This window comes from Corticium candelabrum, chromosome 1, assembly GCF_963422355.1.
Source record: "Corticium candelabrum chromosome 1, ooCorCand1.1, whole genome shotgun sequence".
NCBI lineage: Eukaryota > Metazoa > Porifera > Homoscleromorpha > Homosclerophorida > Plakinidae > Corticium > Corticium candelabrum.
This window is the reverse complement of record NC_085085.1, coordinates 10,675,080-10,692,464: the sequence shown is the minus strand read 5'-3', so window position 1 is coordinate 10,692,464 and position 17,385 is coordinate 10,675,080. Positions and strand designations below refer to the sequence as shown.

General features: G+C 39.7%; 2 protein-coding genes across 2 annotated transcripts; one reads left to right on the top strand and one right to left on the bottom strand.

Moving 5' to 3' along the window:
- Window positions 1-1,206: 1,206 nt before the first annotated feature.
- LOC134190827 (protein Njmu-R1-like) lies at window positions 1,207-9,603 on the top strand. Its single transcript, XM_062659348.1, has 13 exons — window positions 1,207-1,273; window positions 1,344-1,391; window positions 2,377-2,505; window positions 3,756-3,833; window positions 4,758-4,820; window positions 4,901-4,952; window positions 5,835-5,900; window positions 5,961-6,023; window positions 6,107-6,171; window positions 6,236-6,290; window positions 6,368-6,488; window positions 6,881-7,055; window positions 9,300-9,603. The coding sequence occupies exons 1-13, from the start codon at window positions 1,212-1,214 to the stop codon at window positions 9,472-9,474; spliced, it is 1,152 nt and encodes a 383-aa protein (XP_062515332.1). The 5' UTR covers window positions 1,207-1,211; the 3' UTR covers window positions 9,475-9,603.
- LOC134190816 (uncharacterized) lies at window positions 9,566-16,255 on the bottom strand. The gene is made up of 3 exons (XM_062659337.1): window positions 16,155-16,255; window positions 15,968-16,098; window positions 9,566-11,576 (listed from the first exon to the last, which is right to left on the bottom strand). The coding sequence occupies exons 2-3, from the start codon at window positions 16,093-16,095 to the stop codon at window positions 9,566-9,568; spliced, it is 2,139 nt and encodes a 712-aa protein (XP_062515321.1). The 5' UTR covers window positions 16,096-16,098; window positions 16,155-16,255.
- Window positions 16,256-17,385: the final 1,130 nt, after the last annotated feature.

Sequence of the window (17,385 nt, the reverse complement as noted above, 5' to 3'; positions counted from 1 at the left end):
TACAGCCGAAAAATGACCACGCAATGGAACCAGATCAGACAAAACAGTTACTGTGAGGGTCACTTTGACGTGACGTGTGCTGTACGTCAAAGTGACCCTCACAGTAACTGTTTTGTCTGATCTGGTTCCATTGCGTGGTCATTTTTCGGCTGTACATTATCTAGACTAGTAGTATATACATACTATAGTAAATTAATTAAAGCAGCTATATAGGCGACTGGATAGAATAACTTATCAAAAGCAAGAGTAATTTAATTCTAACCGTTTCAGAGAGCCCTACGGAAACGGCAGGGCGGCTCGAATCCATGATAATGTGTCTAGGTAGACTATAAAACATCTGCTACCATATAGAGAAGGAAGTTTACTAATTTAAAAATCAAACTCTAGCTCTCCAATTTCGATCTCTAGCTAGGGAGCATTCCGGAGATATGCGCTAGATGCTGGCTCCGCCTTTGCTCGGAAATCTAAACTTAGCCAATTAGGGTATCTGGGCGCTATCTCAGAGCAAACCCGACAGATGTACGTAAAGAACGTTTAAAAACATAAAAACTGACGGGGCCGTTTCAAGAATTTCCTCCAATAGTATTACAAATGAAGCCCATACAAATGAAGGGTTTTTCTAGGCACCATTAGATCACGTGAGGCTTACTGACGTAAGTCACGTTCCCGGAAATGGTCTCTCTGTTGTTTCCGTCGCTCCAAAAACAGTGGAACCGTCGTGCTACTTTCAGACTGTGTACAGACTGACCTTCTTTTCACAGGACACTTCCGCAAACTTCTTTGATCACCGGACTTCGCTAATTTGGCTGGGCACTTAGCCTCGAAGTTCCAGATTGCGCCTTACGCTGCGCACTAAAGCTGCGCAGTTCTCCGGAGTGTTCCTTCTAATTAATCAGTAGGCGTCATGGAATTACATTTCTAGTAAACATCTCTTCTTGAATGACTGTGAGTAGAGGGTATACCTAGGCACGCGTGCACTGATATTGTTACATGGTGTCTACACGCTGGAACCCATTCCTTGAGAATTTCGAAATTTTTCAAATTCAGTCTGGCTAGTAGTATCTACTATTATTCGGCCATTTCTAGCATTTTTAGTTTGTCAATCAAAACCGTTTTTATTATTTAAGAGTTCTAAATTTGTGAGTAAAATGCGAAGACTTTTCTCAGAAAATTTAGTGACATTCCTCTTAGCACGTGACCTTATACGGGATATGCTTTGCCTCATGTCTTCTGCCGGTCATTGCTTTGTGCTCTACAGTCTCCATTCTCTCAGGTTATTGTGTTTACTCATAAAGGTTAATTAAGTTTGCCCGCGGTTACGACATTGTGTTTTACCTATACAGTTCCGACGCAAACAAACCAGCTGAAGACGGAGAACAAATAGACTTTAGGTCAATACTGTACAGTAGGTTGGAAACATCTGTGTCCTACAGACATTTCATCACATATTGATGTCACCGTAACAGAACAAACCCAATAAACTTTGTATCTAGACAGTTCTCTAGTGTTTCAAGTGTACAACTCACCAACTGCTTGCTTGCAAATAGAGTGCATGAGCATGCTCAGTCACAAGTTTTTCTCATTAGGCAAATTGTTTGCATGCAAAACTAGTGCCTAGTTAAATAAATAATTATTACGGTGTTAATTGTATCATAATTTTGATGTAACAACTATGAAAATGTCTATTGACTTGGTACAGACATTTTATGTAATTTGAAGAATCTGCTTGAGGAGTAAGTGACAGTTTAATCTGCTTACTTTAATTTTTAAAAATTTTTGGTTTTAAATAACTTAAAATTTGATGTGGAAATAGATGTTTAAAATTAAGAATCAATTTACATTGCAGTAATGAACATACTAGTCAAGAACCACTGTCTCTTTTCTGCTTGAGATTTACTACTCATGGTTTAGACAGATGTGTTTTGACATTTTGAGATGTTGCACTAAGTTTACTGCCAGCATTTCAACATTTGTTGTATCCTGTTAGAACTTTGAAAATGTAGTTTTAAATTTTTTATATGATTGAGTTATGTCAAAGTCTGACAGACTTGTTTGGTGATGTTGTCTTTGTTCTGTAGTTGTGGTTATAAACTGCATGTAACACAAAGTACTGTCATACTTTTATAGACAATTGTGTACTGGTATTTATGTTACAGATGGTGAACTTGTAATACTAGTTGTTTGCCCTTAGTTTAGAGATAGCCATTGACTTTATGTTTGACTTTTTGTTCAATTCAAAGTTGCTAATTGAAGGTATTGTTTGCTGATATTACACGTTACATAATGTTGGGAGGTTGAAAGTGTCATACAGGAACCAGACACTGCCAATCTCACGTGAGTCTGGTAGTCAAAGGTGTGTTGCTTTGTGCAATTTAGACTTTCTCTCGTCGACGACAACATTGATAATGGAGAATTAGAGGCTGAGTTGAAGCTTTTTGTAACACATCGATTGGCGAAGGGACTAGCGTTTGATGGTAGTGGAATTGCAACGGTTTTTGATTCCAAGTGAGTAGATTACTTATAACAATACAGCTTACATCGCTTTGTTGCTTGTACTTGCACTTTATTGTCATCTTCTTGCAATGGTAATCATGGATTTGTACTTATGTTTTTCTGTGGCCAGACTATGTAATCATATATATAGTTGTGAACTAGAGCAAATGTTGGTAGACTTGAATAGACAGTTGAATATTTATTGTTACTATTGGAACTTTGGCATGTATGGAAGAGAACACTTCTGTGCTTTTTTTGATATTTTTTTTGTGGCCCTCGAGATCATGCTACATTTCATTGTGGAAATTTAGACGTGTAGCTAACTATATACTGTGGGGTCACACATATCCAATAGCAGAGGGGAATACCCTACTTTTGACTGTGGATGTCGAACCTTCATTGCTCTAGATTATGTAGCAAGCTAGTAAGATACTGCTACATAACGAAATTTGTTCCTTAGATGTTCAAACAGCTTCGTATGATTTGCATGCTGTAGCGCTAATGCTAGATTGGTGTATGCTAGTATGTCTTAAAAGTTGATTTTAGCACTAGGCGTTGAGATTATGTGCTCAAATTCTTTACAGAGTGTATAGATTTGCTCGGGAATGACGATCCAGCATGTTCTGGCATCCGAAACTAGAGGGCACGACTTTACTCAACTCTGACGACGACCGCAGCTACGCACGAAGCAGGACAACCCTGCCCATACGATTGTTTGAAAGATGAGACATTAGACTACTGCAGCAAATAGATTCGGTTTGTGTCTGTGCTTTGGTAGCTCTACACGAGAGGCCATCTGAATTTAGAGGTATTTGTCCGGGTCTAGAAGTAGGGCGTGGTAGAAGTTTAGTCGAGTCTTGTTCTCAATAAAACGAGCCAAATCTATTGACTGTCACGGATCAAGAATAGTTGCCCTATATTTCATCCACAAACAGTTGCGTTGGAGAAAGATCTAGCATCCTAATCTAGACGGTATCCAAAACTAGATACGGGACTCTAAATGATAAATATGTGGAAATACCAAAGGTAATTTCTCAAATTTTTGTCAAAACAAACAAGACTGCATAATGCAAATACACATATCCTGGTCACAATGTAATTAGAGCTATGAATTCAAGTGGCTATTGAAATTCATGTAATAGTTAAACGAATTAATTTTATAGTGGAGTAAGTCACTTTGCATGATATGTACAGTGTGTACATGCACCAGTAAAGACAATAGAGAAACTGTTTCTATGGAAGTGATGTAAAGTTTCTACTAGGTCATCAATTATGTGCTACTACTGTTGGCTGCAATTGGATGAAATGACTGCAACTACCGAGTCAAATCAAAAGACGAGGTTTGTTAAGGCAGCACTTGAGATATTTTGTGTATTGAAGTATGTGTGAGTGTGCCAGTTTATGTATGTGGCAGCTAGTGTTGTGTAGCCAGACCCTCTCTTGTGTACTCGTTCCACTTTTCTCGGGTAGTCAGGATGAGTATCCTAGAGAGGGTGTGGCTGTGTGAGATTATGTGGCAGCTGGTTTCTTGATATCTTTGTTATAACCAACTTCTTGATGATTCTGTATAGTAGTATTGAGAGTTTGATTTTGATGTTTCTACTGTAATATGTAATTTTGTAAATTCAAAGCTAGCAATGTTTTGTAATCGTCATGTTGTACCAGATCGAGTATCAGTAGAAAAAATGTTTAGTATTCTGTGTGTGCCGCAGTAAGTCATGTGCTGTAATGTAACATTTGGTGTGTTAATTAAGTTTAAGAAACAGACAGTGTTACACAGGCACACACACATGAAAACACACACACACACACACACACACACACACACACACACACACACACACACACACACACATGCACACACACACGCACACACACACACACACACAGACACACACACACACACACACACACTCACACTTGTACAGATTGGGCAGCTATGTGTATACATCACAGCATCGTTCAGGAGGAAGAGAATGAATACATCAACAAGTGGTTTCTTTGCCAGCAGTTATTTTCATCTACTGTATATCCTGTTATAGGGATTTACCATAAGCAACAGTTATAACATGCAGTATAATATGTTAACAGTAACTCATCAAACAGGAAATATGTTTAATGAACTTGGCTTTGTAGCTGTCCTTAACACGATGTTCAAAATGAGGTCATTTGATTTAATGCTATTTGTACAGTACTTTTTATAGCATTGAGTTAATCTGTATTGCTCGATTGGTTTTATGTGCAAATTCTTGAATGATATTTAGTGTGAAGGACGTGAAACCGAACGGGTTTGTTGTCTGCTTTCTGTCGTCATTAGGACTCGATCTATATCCACAATGTTTTGTGTTGACGTTGCAATGCTTTACTATCACAGTATATCTTCCTTGACTCGACAGTTTTGTCATACGTTTTGTTCCGAGTTGAACGCATATTGTGGAAAATTGAGGCATCTGTTGATGGTGAGATGTACATGTGCAAACGCGAATGTGCTATTTGTGTTGTATGTATATTGTCAACATTAAAATTAGATTAAATTAAAAAAATTAAATAAAAATAGAATTAAAAAACAAATGTTTAAAATTAAAAGTAAAATTAAAATTAATTAATTCAAAAATTAAACGGAAAAAAATAATTTTAAAATAAATATTGAAATGAATTTAATGGACAGTATCAGTGCTGGTTAGGTGTCGACATCTTGTTTGCCTTGTGGTTGCTGATCTACATTAATTAGGTGTTTTATCTAGTGGGTCAACTTACATTAAATATGATATAGTACAATCCCGATAATCCGGACAAATTTGTTTTTGCCCAAAAAGCACGTGTCTGTCTTTCACGTGTTTCCCACCTGACGTCGTTCAACATGGAAACCTGTGAACCTATCTAATTGTGGACAAACAGTGAGTCGTTGTCGACCTCATATTACTGTATATTAATTAATTAAACATTTGTTCATTACATACTGGACTGTCAATGTATGCCTGAGCCTCAAGTGACCACACCATTATTTCAATTATTCTGACCTTCGATTATCTGAACAATTTGCCTCTGCCCAAAAAGTCCTGATAATTGGGGCCGTACTGCATGTATATGTTATTACATGTGTGACCCACTATCAGTCTCACTAGATAAATACTGAATTAATGTAGATTAGCAACCACAGGGCAAGCAAAATGTTGACAACTAACCAGCACTGATTCTGTCCATTAAATTTAATATTTTAACTTTTTAATATTTATTTTTAAATTTTTAATTTTTTAATTTAATTTTAATTTAATCTAATATAGGCAGAGGGAGGGAATAATGATTGTGCATTTAGTGAAACGACCGTATGTTTGTGCTAGAATTGTAGAAATGTAGCAATTACCGAGGAAGTGAAAGATGTCCTCACTAACTGGTACGACCGAAACGTGAGTGAAGTTGCTGTGAGCAGGCGTACACACAATCTCAACTGTATTTCGTTGTTATAGGTACTTTATTTGTGCCGTTGCGTCCAGAAGCTTAGAGCTGGACTTCCTTCCATCATATACGCTGTAGGTGGCTTAACTACTAGTCTAACCCAAACACTCGTCATACATCCTACTAGATCTACTTGTGCTGTTTGTGTCCGTTTTAGGCTTTGATGGGCATTGCTGTTGATATCAATGGTGGTAGTAGGTGTGATGAGGATGACATCACGAGGTTGGGAAGCGGCGTTTGTACGCCGGAATGGGTTATGTTTGTATTGTGTGATGTGGTTTCATAGATTTATAGACAACTGCAGTGTATCTGCATTACTGCAAGACAAACATCAAGTTGACGTATGTGCATTTGTGTGATTGTGAATGAGGAGGTGACGTGTGGTAGTGTTGATGGTGGTTGACTGTTTGTGTTTAAGGTGGCGACTGTTCCTTCGACTTCACTGCTTGTTGATTTGACTGGCGGGCAAGAAGAGTCGGACACGTGCAAGAGTCTTACTGTGACAGTTTTGGAGTCAGCTTTTAAAGTGTCATCAAAGGGTGTGTTTGTTGTTATTTAATGTGTTGTGCTGTCTGAAGCAGTGACTGTGTAGTAGATTGATTGACGTGCATGCAACACACACACACACACACACACACACACACACACACACACACACACACACACACACACACACACACACACACACCACATACACACACGCACACCACCACCAACACACGCACACCACCACTGCCGTGGTACCACTACCACACGCCACAAATGTGTGTGTGTGTGTGTGTGTGTGTGTGTGTGTGTGTGTGTGTATGTGTGTGTATGTGTGTGTCTGCGTGTGTGTGTGTGTGTGTGTGTGTGTGTCTGCTGGTATTTGGCTTAGTTTGTTATTAGCTTTCGCATATCATTTGACAATCACTAATCACTTTGTGTGCAGAAACCAATAAATTCTGTAAGAATTGGTCGATTGAGATGCAAGGCGATGAAGAAGAGAACAAGCCCAGATATCTGCGGCAAGTTGTCGAGAGCTTCAAACTGAAAGTGATTCAAGACTTGAACAATCTCAAGAGGCTCATCAGACAAGCAGAAATCGATCACTACGCTTTGTTTAGGTAAACACATCATGACTACTCAAGTTAGTATTTAATGTAATGAAATGGCAGTCAGACCAACAAGAATAATTGGATATTTCCTTCAAATGCAAAGATAGTCCTAGCAGCACGAACTGTGAATAGGTAAGTTTGGTAGCAGTATTACCGTATTTGTCCATAATAATGCCCCGGGTATATAGAAAAGAAACACTTTTTTGTGGGTGTATGCTAGAGCATGGGAGTTATTTTGTTCCCAGGTGTATACATGGTTGCAATATGCTGCCGTTGGCCAGTCATCATCTAAACACTTGAAGACAGATATACCACAAATGCCCATGCGTTGGCATGCAAGATCAAAGGTACTGGTATCCGTAAAGCATCAGCAAATTAATTTGGAGTTGTCGGCCTGAAGCCTGTCAACAGCATCAGTATCAGTAATTGTAACGAAGACACGAGTCTAGCGGTAAGCGCTTTCACTCAACACTGACACCAGCTCATCAAACGCGCACATACATAGAGACGGATGTTGTATGGACACCAGTTTGTGAATTCTGTGCATGCATATCCTGGGCATACAGTACACATGGACATGGGCGTATATAGACTTGGGCGTGGGTGTTTTTCGGGCATAAAATTATGACCTGCTGCACTTGGGCGTATAGACGGGCATGGGAGTTATTTTGGTATGGGTGTTATTACAATTAATTAAATATGTACCATGGACAGTATCTTGAAGGTGATGAAAGGTGTTGTCTTCTTGACGTTGATTTGCTTACAATAACATTTACACAGACTGTACAGGCATGGATCCAGCATTTTGCAGTAGGAGGTGCAAAGATCTTCCAGTCTGACCACGCCCATTTCTGACATTTGGGAAGGATGATCCGAGTAAAATTGTTTATAGTGTTGAAATTCGCTTGCTTACGAGATTAATTGCTTTGCACGTTGTTATAAACAACCTCGCAGATATGATTATTGGTGTCACTGGTAGGCCTTTCGAGCTTAGCTGAGTGTACTCTAGGCATTTGGTCACGGAGGTGTAAAGGGCTGGCAGGCTGGCTAGAAGGGCTAGGCCCGGTGGGCCACCCTATAGATCGGTGCCTGACTGCAAGTGTTGATAATACACACACACACACACACACACACACACACACACACACACACACACACACACACACACACACACCACACACACACACACACACACACACACACACACACACACACACACACACACACGTGCACACACATGCACACACACACACACACACACACGTGCACACACACACACACACGTGCACACACACACACACACACACACACGTGTACAATGCTTGAACTAGCAAATTGTTTGTAATAGGTTGTGAAGTTTTTTGTCATTTGGCCAACCATTAGCAAAGTGCTTGACCAAGATGTATGATAGAAAAAGGCTTCTGTCATTAATACATTAGTTGTCTTTAGAGACGTTACTGTTACGTGTATAATTTTCATAGAAGTAGGACTGTGTCTCACTGGGTTGATTGTATGCAGTGATTTTGTTGCTAGCTGATTGTTGCTTGTTGTTAATGCATAAGGCCAGGCCAATTGAATTTATGATGATGCTCGGATTCGCTGGTCCAGTTTTGATCTTCACCAATATAAAAATTTGATGTGCGCATGCGCAATGATATTATGCTTGCTGTAAAATGACGTGGTAGTATATATACATCCTACAACTACATATCAATGACTCCACGTGTTAACAGTGCATGTGGTCCAGTGACTGTTATCGCGTTCCATTTGGTATCATCGTCTTTTGTTTTAGTGTCCAATTTGCATCTCACGTTTGTACATATGCCGTGCAATGAAAACTGCACATGATCAAAATATCACATGATCATTAATTTTTTATTTCAATTGGTTGGTCCAGGTTTCATGTCAAATATCCGAGCATCAAAGAATTTAGTTGGCCTTGCCTTATATGTATGTACAGTACCATGCATATTCTTGGATCAAAACCAATCTGTCTGACATTTTGTGTTGGAAATAATGCACACAATGATAGATACAACAGTGTTCTCTTGTCCTTAGACTCTCATCCGTTGGGATTTCGTTAGTTCCCAGATAGGTAAACCAAGCACTTGGTTTTGTATCCAGGAACCAGAATGTAGCCTTAGTGTGAGGGACTGACTGTAGTGAGACCATCTATTGTGTCCATGTTTGTATTTGACTTGTACACAGTTCTCAATGTCTTGGTCTGGTGTCTCAACCTTTTGTGTGTTTTAGATCTTTCATTTTTCTAAGAGAGTGTGGAAATGCTTCTCCTCTACTTCGACTGTGTCGTCAAGAGACACAGGCACCATCAGCAGTTGACGCTCGTAACATACTCGACATTCTTGAAGAACACATGCAGAGAGAAGGAATCGTAGCACAGACAACTAGACGCAACGATGTTGCATAGTTTTTTTTACATAGAAGCGTACAGTAAAGTATTAGAGTATAGAGTTGAAATAGTGTTGACTAGAAACAAACAGCTACAATGCTATGCAAATCTAATTACCAGTTTGAAGTGTTGGGTTGTCAGGGCATGATATCTGCAACATAGCAACATTAGGCTCCACTGGTACGTTCTCATCCGTATTCACTCCGTTTTCTTTCTTTGCATTGTCTGGGGTTTGAAACAATGCTTTGCAGTGATTGTAGAAAGCCATCGGGTCATCTGGATTGAAACCTAGAAGCTGGAGAGCTTCGCGAATGGCTCTCATGTACGTACTCTTTGTAGATGATTTATCATAGTGCTTGACAAAACCTTCCATAAATGGTGCAAGAAGTGAAGACGGTAGGATGGCTGTACATGTGGTCGGACGACCAAGCCACTTGACTGATGCACTCAACATTGTCTGGGTAACTAAACCTTCATTCTGTCCGAACGACAGAATACAAGCTGGCCACCAAGGTCGATCAACCATCTTGGCCCACACTATGTCGTATATGTTGAAAGGCGGAGATTCTTGGTTAACTGGTTGGCTTCGTTTATTCGAGGGCCGAGGAGCGTAGAACAGATCGGAACGTCTAGTTCTAGTAGCAGCTGGCTGTTTCTCAGAATGACCAGTTGAGGATCTGCTCTTGTCAGTCTGGGTGATCAATTTGTGCTCTTGCTTTGATATCAGCATTGCTTCAGACAAAGCTGTACTATCATCACCATTTGGTGTAGAATTCTTCTCATCTCTTGGCATCAACAGACCACTGTGGCCATCAACAACATCGCTTCTATTCCTAGATTGAGATTGGAGTGTCATGTGATATTTAGTTTTGTCATTAGGATCTCTGCTGGTTTGCTCTAGGCTGCCTGTTGCATTCTCTGGAAATTGCTTGTCATCAGCTGTAGTGAATTCAGGTGAAATAGACTCCGACACCCACACAGGTGATGTACCGTTTTCTCGTTTGATTTTGAGTCGAATGCTTCTGTGTGCAGTGTGCTCGGGTGGGCCACTGACACTCTCACTTGACCTTGGCTCATTTCCAACAGTGTGCAATTGAAGATGCTTAGGCTCATCCTCGCCTTGTTGACTGCTTCCTTTCCTTTCATAGATTGCGACTCTGGCAGCTGCAGGCTGTGGACTTCTGTTGATCGTTTGTTCTTCTGTTTCTTGACAGCCTGATTCAGAACGATCGCGAATCTCTGGTTGAAATGATACAAATTCGGCTGATTGTGCAGTCGCTGCGAGAATCATTGAATTGTCATACGACACCGGCTGTGTACCAGCCATCGACAATCCTTCCTGCTTCTGATCTTGAGCACTACACGCTTCATTCGTGTCCATTGCTTCGAGCTTCAGCCACGACTGTTGAGGAGTAAAGCCACTAGAACTTTCAGTCGACAAGCTGTTTTGTGCAACCTGCGTGTAGAGCTTGCCGTCACAAAACGTGAAGTCACTTGAAACCGGGTAAAATCCTGACGTGACCGTCATCTCCTTCACATTTCCCACATCGGCTGCATGCTGGATTTTCAAATTCGTTCGAATGTCGTGCCTAGAGTCTATCGTGGCATCGCTTGTATCGACCGGTTTGGTGTTCATCTCCTTCTCTAGCTGCAATGATCCCATCATGGCAGTGCGTAAGCTCGACGATGCTCCGGCATGAATGAGAGGCTGGTAATGGCGGCTGTAGACAGTTGAATGCTCTTTGCTCTTACTCGAGATTTTTCCACGTGCTCGTTTGGGTGGCCGAACTCTCCGAGGAGTTGCACCAATAATTCGTGGCGGCGATATGCTGCGTCTTGCAGTCTGTTGGAATCCAGGACCGCGCTCTTGATTCTTTGACTTGGTGTAGCTGTCGACATATGCATATTTTTGCTTTAAACGTAGGTCTTTGGTTGATCTGTTAACCGGTTGAGGATGCTTGCGTTTCTGTGCTAACGACTGGTATGATGTAGTCGGTGACGACAGCTGTCTGTTGTATTGCTGTTGGGAGACGGATCTGGACTTGCTGCCTTGCCAAGACGTGGACTTGTCTGTATTGGGAGTTTGGGTCACCGATGTATCGTGTTCTGACGTTGCAAGCCTACGTCACATAAGATAGAAGGATATCAGGGGTTGACAGATGGACAAAATACTATAATTATGATATACATCATATTGTAATAGTTTTTTTCGAACATCACCGCGTACATGTGTGTACAATGTAATTAGGAGTATTGTACACACACACACACACACACACACACACACACACACACACACACACACACACACACACACACACATGCACACACACATGCACACACACACACACACACACACACACACACACACACACACACACACACACACACACACAGTGAGCGACAGAGGGACTGCACAGGTGAAGATCATTCCTATACTAGACTAGAGAAAACCCCTCGGGTCACTGCTCTATCCACTATAGTCAACTCAAATGTTTTGAGCTTTGTTTTACTCACGTCTGTCCTAAACCACTCCACAATGACACAACAATAAAGCGACAGTGGAAATGTCAAAAAGCATTTAACAGTTTGATGCCCATAACCTCAAATCTACACGAGTGATTTCAATAACATGATTGTTCGTTGCCTAGATTGGAGTTTAGATCGCATACAATCATATAAGTGTGAATAGAAGCTCTCTTTAATTAATTACAGAAAATGATGGCAAAAACGAGCACTCATATCTCTACTGCCGTTCTGTGGTTGGTTAGACATCCATTTATGGCATATGGGTGCATACAATACATACAATACATACAATACAAACAATACATGCAATACAATCCATACAATCCAAACAATACATGCAATACAATCCATACAATCCAAACAATACATGCAATACAATCCATACATACAATACATACAATACATACATACAGTACATACATACATACAATACAATACTTGCAATACTTGCAATACATACAATACATACAATACAAGCAATACATACAATACATGCAATACATACAATACATACAGTACATGCATACAATACATACAATACATACAATACATACAGTACATGCATACAATACATACAATACATACAATACATACATACAATACATGCATACAACACATACAATACATACAGTACATGCATACAATACATACATACAATACATACATACAATACATGCATACAATACATGCATACAATACATACAATACATACAATACATGCATACAATACATACAATACATACAATACATGCATACAATACATACAATACATGCAATACATACAATACATACAATACATGCAATACAATACATACAATACAATACATACATACAATAGATACATACAATAGATACAATACATAAAATACATACAATACATGCAATACATACATACAATACAATACATACATACAATACATACATACAATACATACAATACATGCAATACATACAATACATATAATACATACAATACATGCAATACATACATAATACCCTACTACTCCTAATGTTTTTCAAGTAATAATATTTTCAAATATTTTGCCTCCGAAAAATAATAGGATAACGGAAAACAATTATTTGGTCTTGAAAATTGTCAGTTGTCCCAGCTTTTGGATTTTGCGCGCGCACATAAAACATCGTCAAAAATGGCCACTAGATGGAAGTGTGCAGCTCAAGATGCCAACTAGAAATGTTTAGAGAATTGAATCAGTTTGAAAGAATAAATAAACAAAAATGCTTTAATCAAAAAATGACTAATATTGAACATCAAGACCTAAAAAATTAGGATTCGTAAAAAAATGTAAATTATTTTTGGAGTCTTGAAAACGAATTAGTCTTGAAATTAGGAGCAGTAGGGTATGTATGTCTTGTATGCACCCGTATGCCATCTAGGGCTCTCAAGTTTCAGATATCATACAAGAGAAATCCAGCCTTAGCACATCAGCATCCTAGTGTAAATACGTGATACGTCTGTCTATTTTTTCATTGGTTAGAAGTGTCTCTCACAAGTAGAGTAACAAGACTACAGTTTTATTTGAAACAGACAACTGCTTAGTTGGAGCCTGCTGACTAATATGTTTTCTGCTTTCAGACTCGCTGACAGCTCACTTTCCTATAGTTAAAGTTGCGTCCTAGAAAGACTGTAATTGAACCACAGAGACATGTACACTGCTTATGTAAGCAATGGATGCAGTTGTGATGCTAAATTATTGTTCAGTAAATGCGTGTAACAAGAGGGAAATATAGTATGGTATGGATGCATAAATCTAAACAGGTAGGTGGATGCGTTGTGTGTGTGTGTGTGTGTGTGTGTGTGAGTGCGTGCATGTGTGTGTGTGTGTGTGTGTGTGTGTGTGTGTGTGTGTGTGTGTGTGTGTGTGTGTGTGTGTGTGTGTGTGTGTGTGTGTGTGTGTCACTATATATGAGAGTGCATGTGAGCATGTGTGCATGAGTGTGTGTGTGTGTGTGTGTGTGTGTGTGTGTGTGTGTGTGTGTGTGTGTGTGTGTGTGTGTGCGTGTGCATGCGCACACGTGATGTCTATGTCCTCAGTGCACACAAAGACTTCTTGGGAACACAGGTCAGGTCACTTCATGCCTTTCTTCATGAGTTCATTTACACTTTGCTTTCACGCTGGTCTCTCACACACGTATATTTACATATGCACATTTTCAGTGACCCCATTTATAACATCTCCACTAAACCAGCCATTGTTCTGCATATAGTGAACTTGTCTGTTAATTGACTCTAGACCACGGAAATCATACGACAACAAAAAAATGAAATTTTGATAGCCACAATACAATGCCAGTTTTCAGAGATCTCACCAAATAAACAACTTCAACCCACTTTCCAAATAAAAGTAGATATGAATATAAACCAGCAGTGTAATTGTGTTGCTTTAGCACATACCAAAAGTACACCCAAATTGGCAGGTTTCAGCTGCCATTGCATTGCTATGAAAGTGCAATATTAAATGGTTAATATGATGTAGAAAATATGGAAGAAACCTTAAACAGTGCCTTGACATTAACATGGTATAACAAGAAATTAATTAAATCAAATGTTTACATTTTAATATGTATGGTACTCACTCATTAACCCCTCCCGTAAGGCTGACATCTAAGATACTAATTGGTGGAGTGATTGATCAGTCGACTTGAACAGTATGCTGCTACACTAACTACTAAACTAGAGCTTCAAACCACACCACTACCACTACGTCAAATATAAATCCTAATCTTTTATACCCAATCTGAGTCATTAAAACCATAAAAATTTGTCAGATTTAGATACCCAGTACTAAGAGGTGTGAAAAACACTTGAACCTCAAGCTAAAGTCAGAGTTGCGGGCTTACTCAGACCCTGGGATAATAATTGAGTGAGTACGGTAATTATAAATGAAGACAATAGTTTTTCAAGTACTGTAATATCATAGAATGCTTCATATAAGCTCATAAAGCAGTCTGCTCATTCCACAGTACTAGACTTCATCATTTGGATCAGTGTCAACAATTACAATTAAAATTTGTAATTAAAATTACAACAAGGATAGATAGTATTTCTCAGTTAGAGATTTGGCCCCTCCTAGTCACGTGCTTTCGAACAATATGCGAATCAACTATGTAGGTGATCTACTTCTCAAGATCTAGAAAATTTCCCACGGGCTCTTCATTCTTTGAACGAACTTCACAATGCGAGTGATATGGTAGAGAACAACACAAAAGATAGAGTAACAAAGCAGAAAAGGCAACTTCTTTTTTCTTACACAATAGAATAAACAACTCATCCCTACGAGAGCCAAAATGTCACTTCGAATTTTGCCAGATCGAAGTTAATTAACAGAAATTCAGGTGTACTGTACGTTAGGCATGCATCCATGACAACAAAGCTCGCCAAAGTCCCGTATGCTAGCTGACAGACATTGTCGTGAAATCCGTTTCAGAAAACTTATAAATCGATCAAACACTCTAAATCGCCACCGCCTAGTTCGAATCAATCGTTCTTGTCCATGTATCGCAACCTAAGCTAACCCGACCAAAAACTATCCGCGACCCTAGCGCAACCGCATCTCGGCCTACCTTTTCCGAGCCTACCTAGCCGTCACGTAACTACAAATAGTCCAAACTATCACTTGACAAGACTACTCGCAAGGGTGACGCCGTGCCGACACGAACACTAAACTCCGCCATGTTGGATCAGAGTTCCCGGTAGTTGAGAATCGTTTCGCTACATTTCGCCGAATGTGCCGATGTAAGCGAATCGCATCGAAAAAGCGCCGTCTAACAAAACTGTCAAATCGCTTTGCATCGCAAAACTACGTCGAAACCGCTCATACGAAGCCCAATCATCGTTTTCTAGTGTTTCGGCGTGTTGTGTGTGTAATCGGAGTCTACAGCTCAACTCAGCAACAACCACGTGCTGAGCATGCTCAATGATTAGCAGCATCCTTGTTTACTTCATGCTGTAACAATTTGCAACCTCTTGTCAGCATCCAATAGGACGCCTCGCAGCGTTCTCCCACCAACTTTCAAGGAGACAACAACGAGGCCTTCAAGAGCTTCTTCGACCAGAACTGTTGCATCTTGTCCCTTGCGCAATATTTCCATCGTCTAGTAAATACAATTCCAATTAGAACGAGCGTCAAATTGCCTTTTGAGTGTCTTACTCTGGAGCGGGCGCTAATCGTCACGCGTAGGGCGGAGACAGGCCACGTTACGTTAGAAGTGTCTCGACGAATCGGAAGGTCGAACGTCACGTGATAATTAGCGACGGCTTCTAAAATGAGCTTCCTACCGCAATGAGCGCAAAGTTAGCGATGTGCTGCTGTCTGTCTTACTACGACGCTGATTTGAAGGATTTTAGGTTGGCGAGTGAGTTAGGCATCCGGGAGCAATTAAGACTGTCCCGGATAAATCAGCACGTTGCAGTACTGTGAATTGCAGACAATTTCTATTATTTGAGTAAAAAGTAATAAAATTACTATTATAGAACGTCTACTAATAGTATAATAAATTTATGATAACTAGATAGTCGTACGTGTATAACTAGCTCTACAGAACACACGCATCAGGCAAATTTTACGCGAACGCTAGTTCTTCAGTACTAAATCGTAAAAGACAAATGCATAGCAGGCAAACGATTGTGTCGGCAAAACACTAGAAAGAGTCAGGTTATAGGAAGTTAATTAAAAGGAGTTTTATGTCCTAATGTGTTAGGTACATAAAGGGCAACATAAGATCACGCGCCTGCGCTCTATCACGTGTCTCTTTCTAACTTCTAAGCGAGCTACCTTTGTCAAAAATGTTGTAATTTTACAGACAGTTGACTAATTTTAAAGTTAATTAGCTAAAGTAATTGATCTATTATTGTTAATTTCTACACAGCACTTAACTTAATTAATTAATTGTTAGTTAGGATGACAGGTGCAGCTGTCACAATAGTGAGATAGTAGCATGGTTAGCGACACTCAGCTCTGAGTGTGACTCTCCTAGGATTTCTATGACCACAAACCAGATTATTAATTAAGAGGTAGGTAGGGGGACGTTTTGGTTTACATTATAGATAGCTTTGCTCTCGTCTTGTTTACCGTCTCTATTTACCGTGATTTTGTTTGCAACAATAAGTTTGTGAATTAATTTATTTAGGTTATCTTTTAGCAAAGAACGTTAGACAATCTAGAGCAAAACTGTTCTGTCTGTTGACCACATCGGAAACCTTTTGCAAACACAGAGAACGGCCGGGGTTAGTATAGTTTCGCTGGTTAATTAAAATGACAATTAATTACCTCGCTCTGGTCGTAATTGCATGTTGAATTGTCTACTGACTCTACTGTCTAGATAGATAGTACTTGTCACACAAACACAATTTTGAACGACAAATTGCTCGCTACAAGCGTC

Bases quoted from the DNA above. Each gene is read 5' to 3' on its own strand.
- LOC134190816 (XM_062659337.1), bottom strand. From the start codon at position 16,095: ATGGAAATATTGCGCAAGGGACAAGATGCAACAGTTCTGGTCGAAGAA. The intron at 11,577-15,967 runs GTTGCAAATTGT...TATGTGACGTAG, and splicing joins CTATTGGATGCTGACAAGAG to GCTTGCAACGTCAGAACACG.
- LOC134190827 (XM_062659348.1), top strand. From the start codon at position 1,212: ATGCTTTGCCTCATGTCTTCTGCCGGTCATTGCTTTGTGCTCTACAGT. The intron at 2,506-3,755 runs GTGAGTAGATTA...AGTTTCTACTAG, and splicing joins GCAACGGTTTTTGATTCCAA to GTCATCAATTATGTGCTACT. The intron at 4,953-5,834 runs GTGAGATGTACA...TGTTTGTGCTAG, and splicing joins AATTGAGGCATCTGTTGATG to AATTGTAGAAATGTAGCAAT.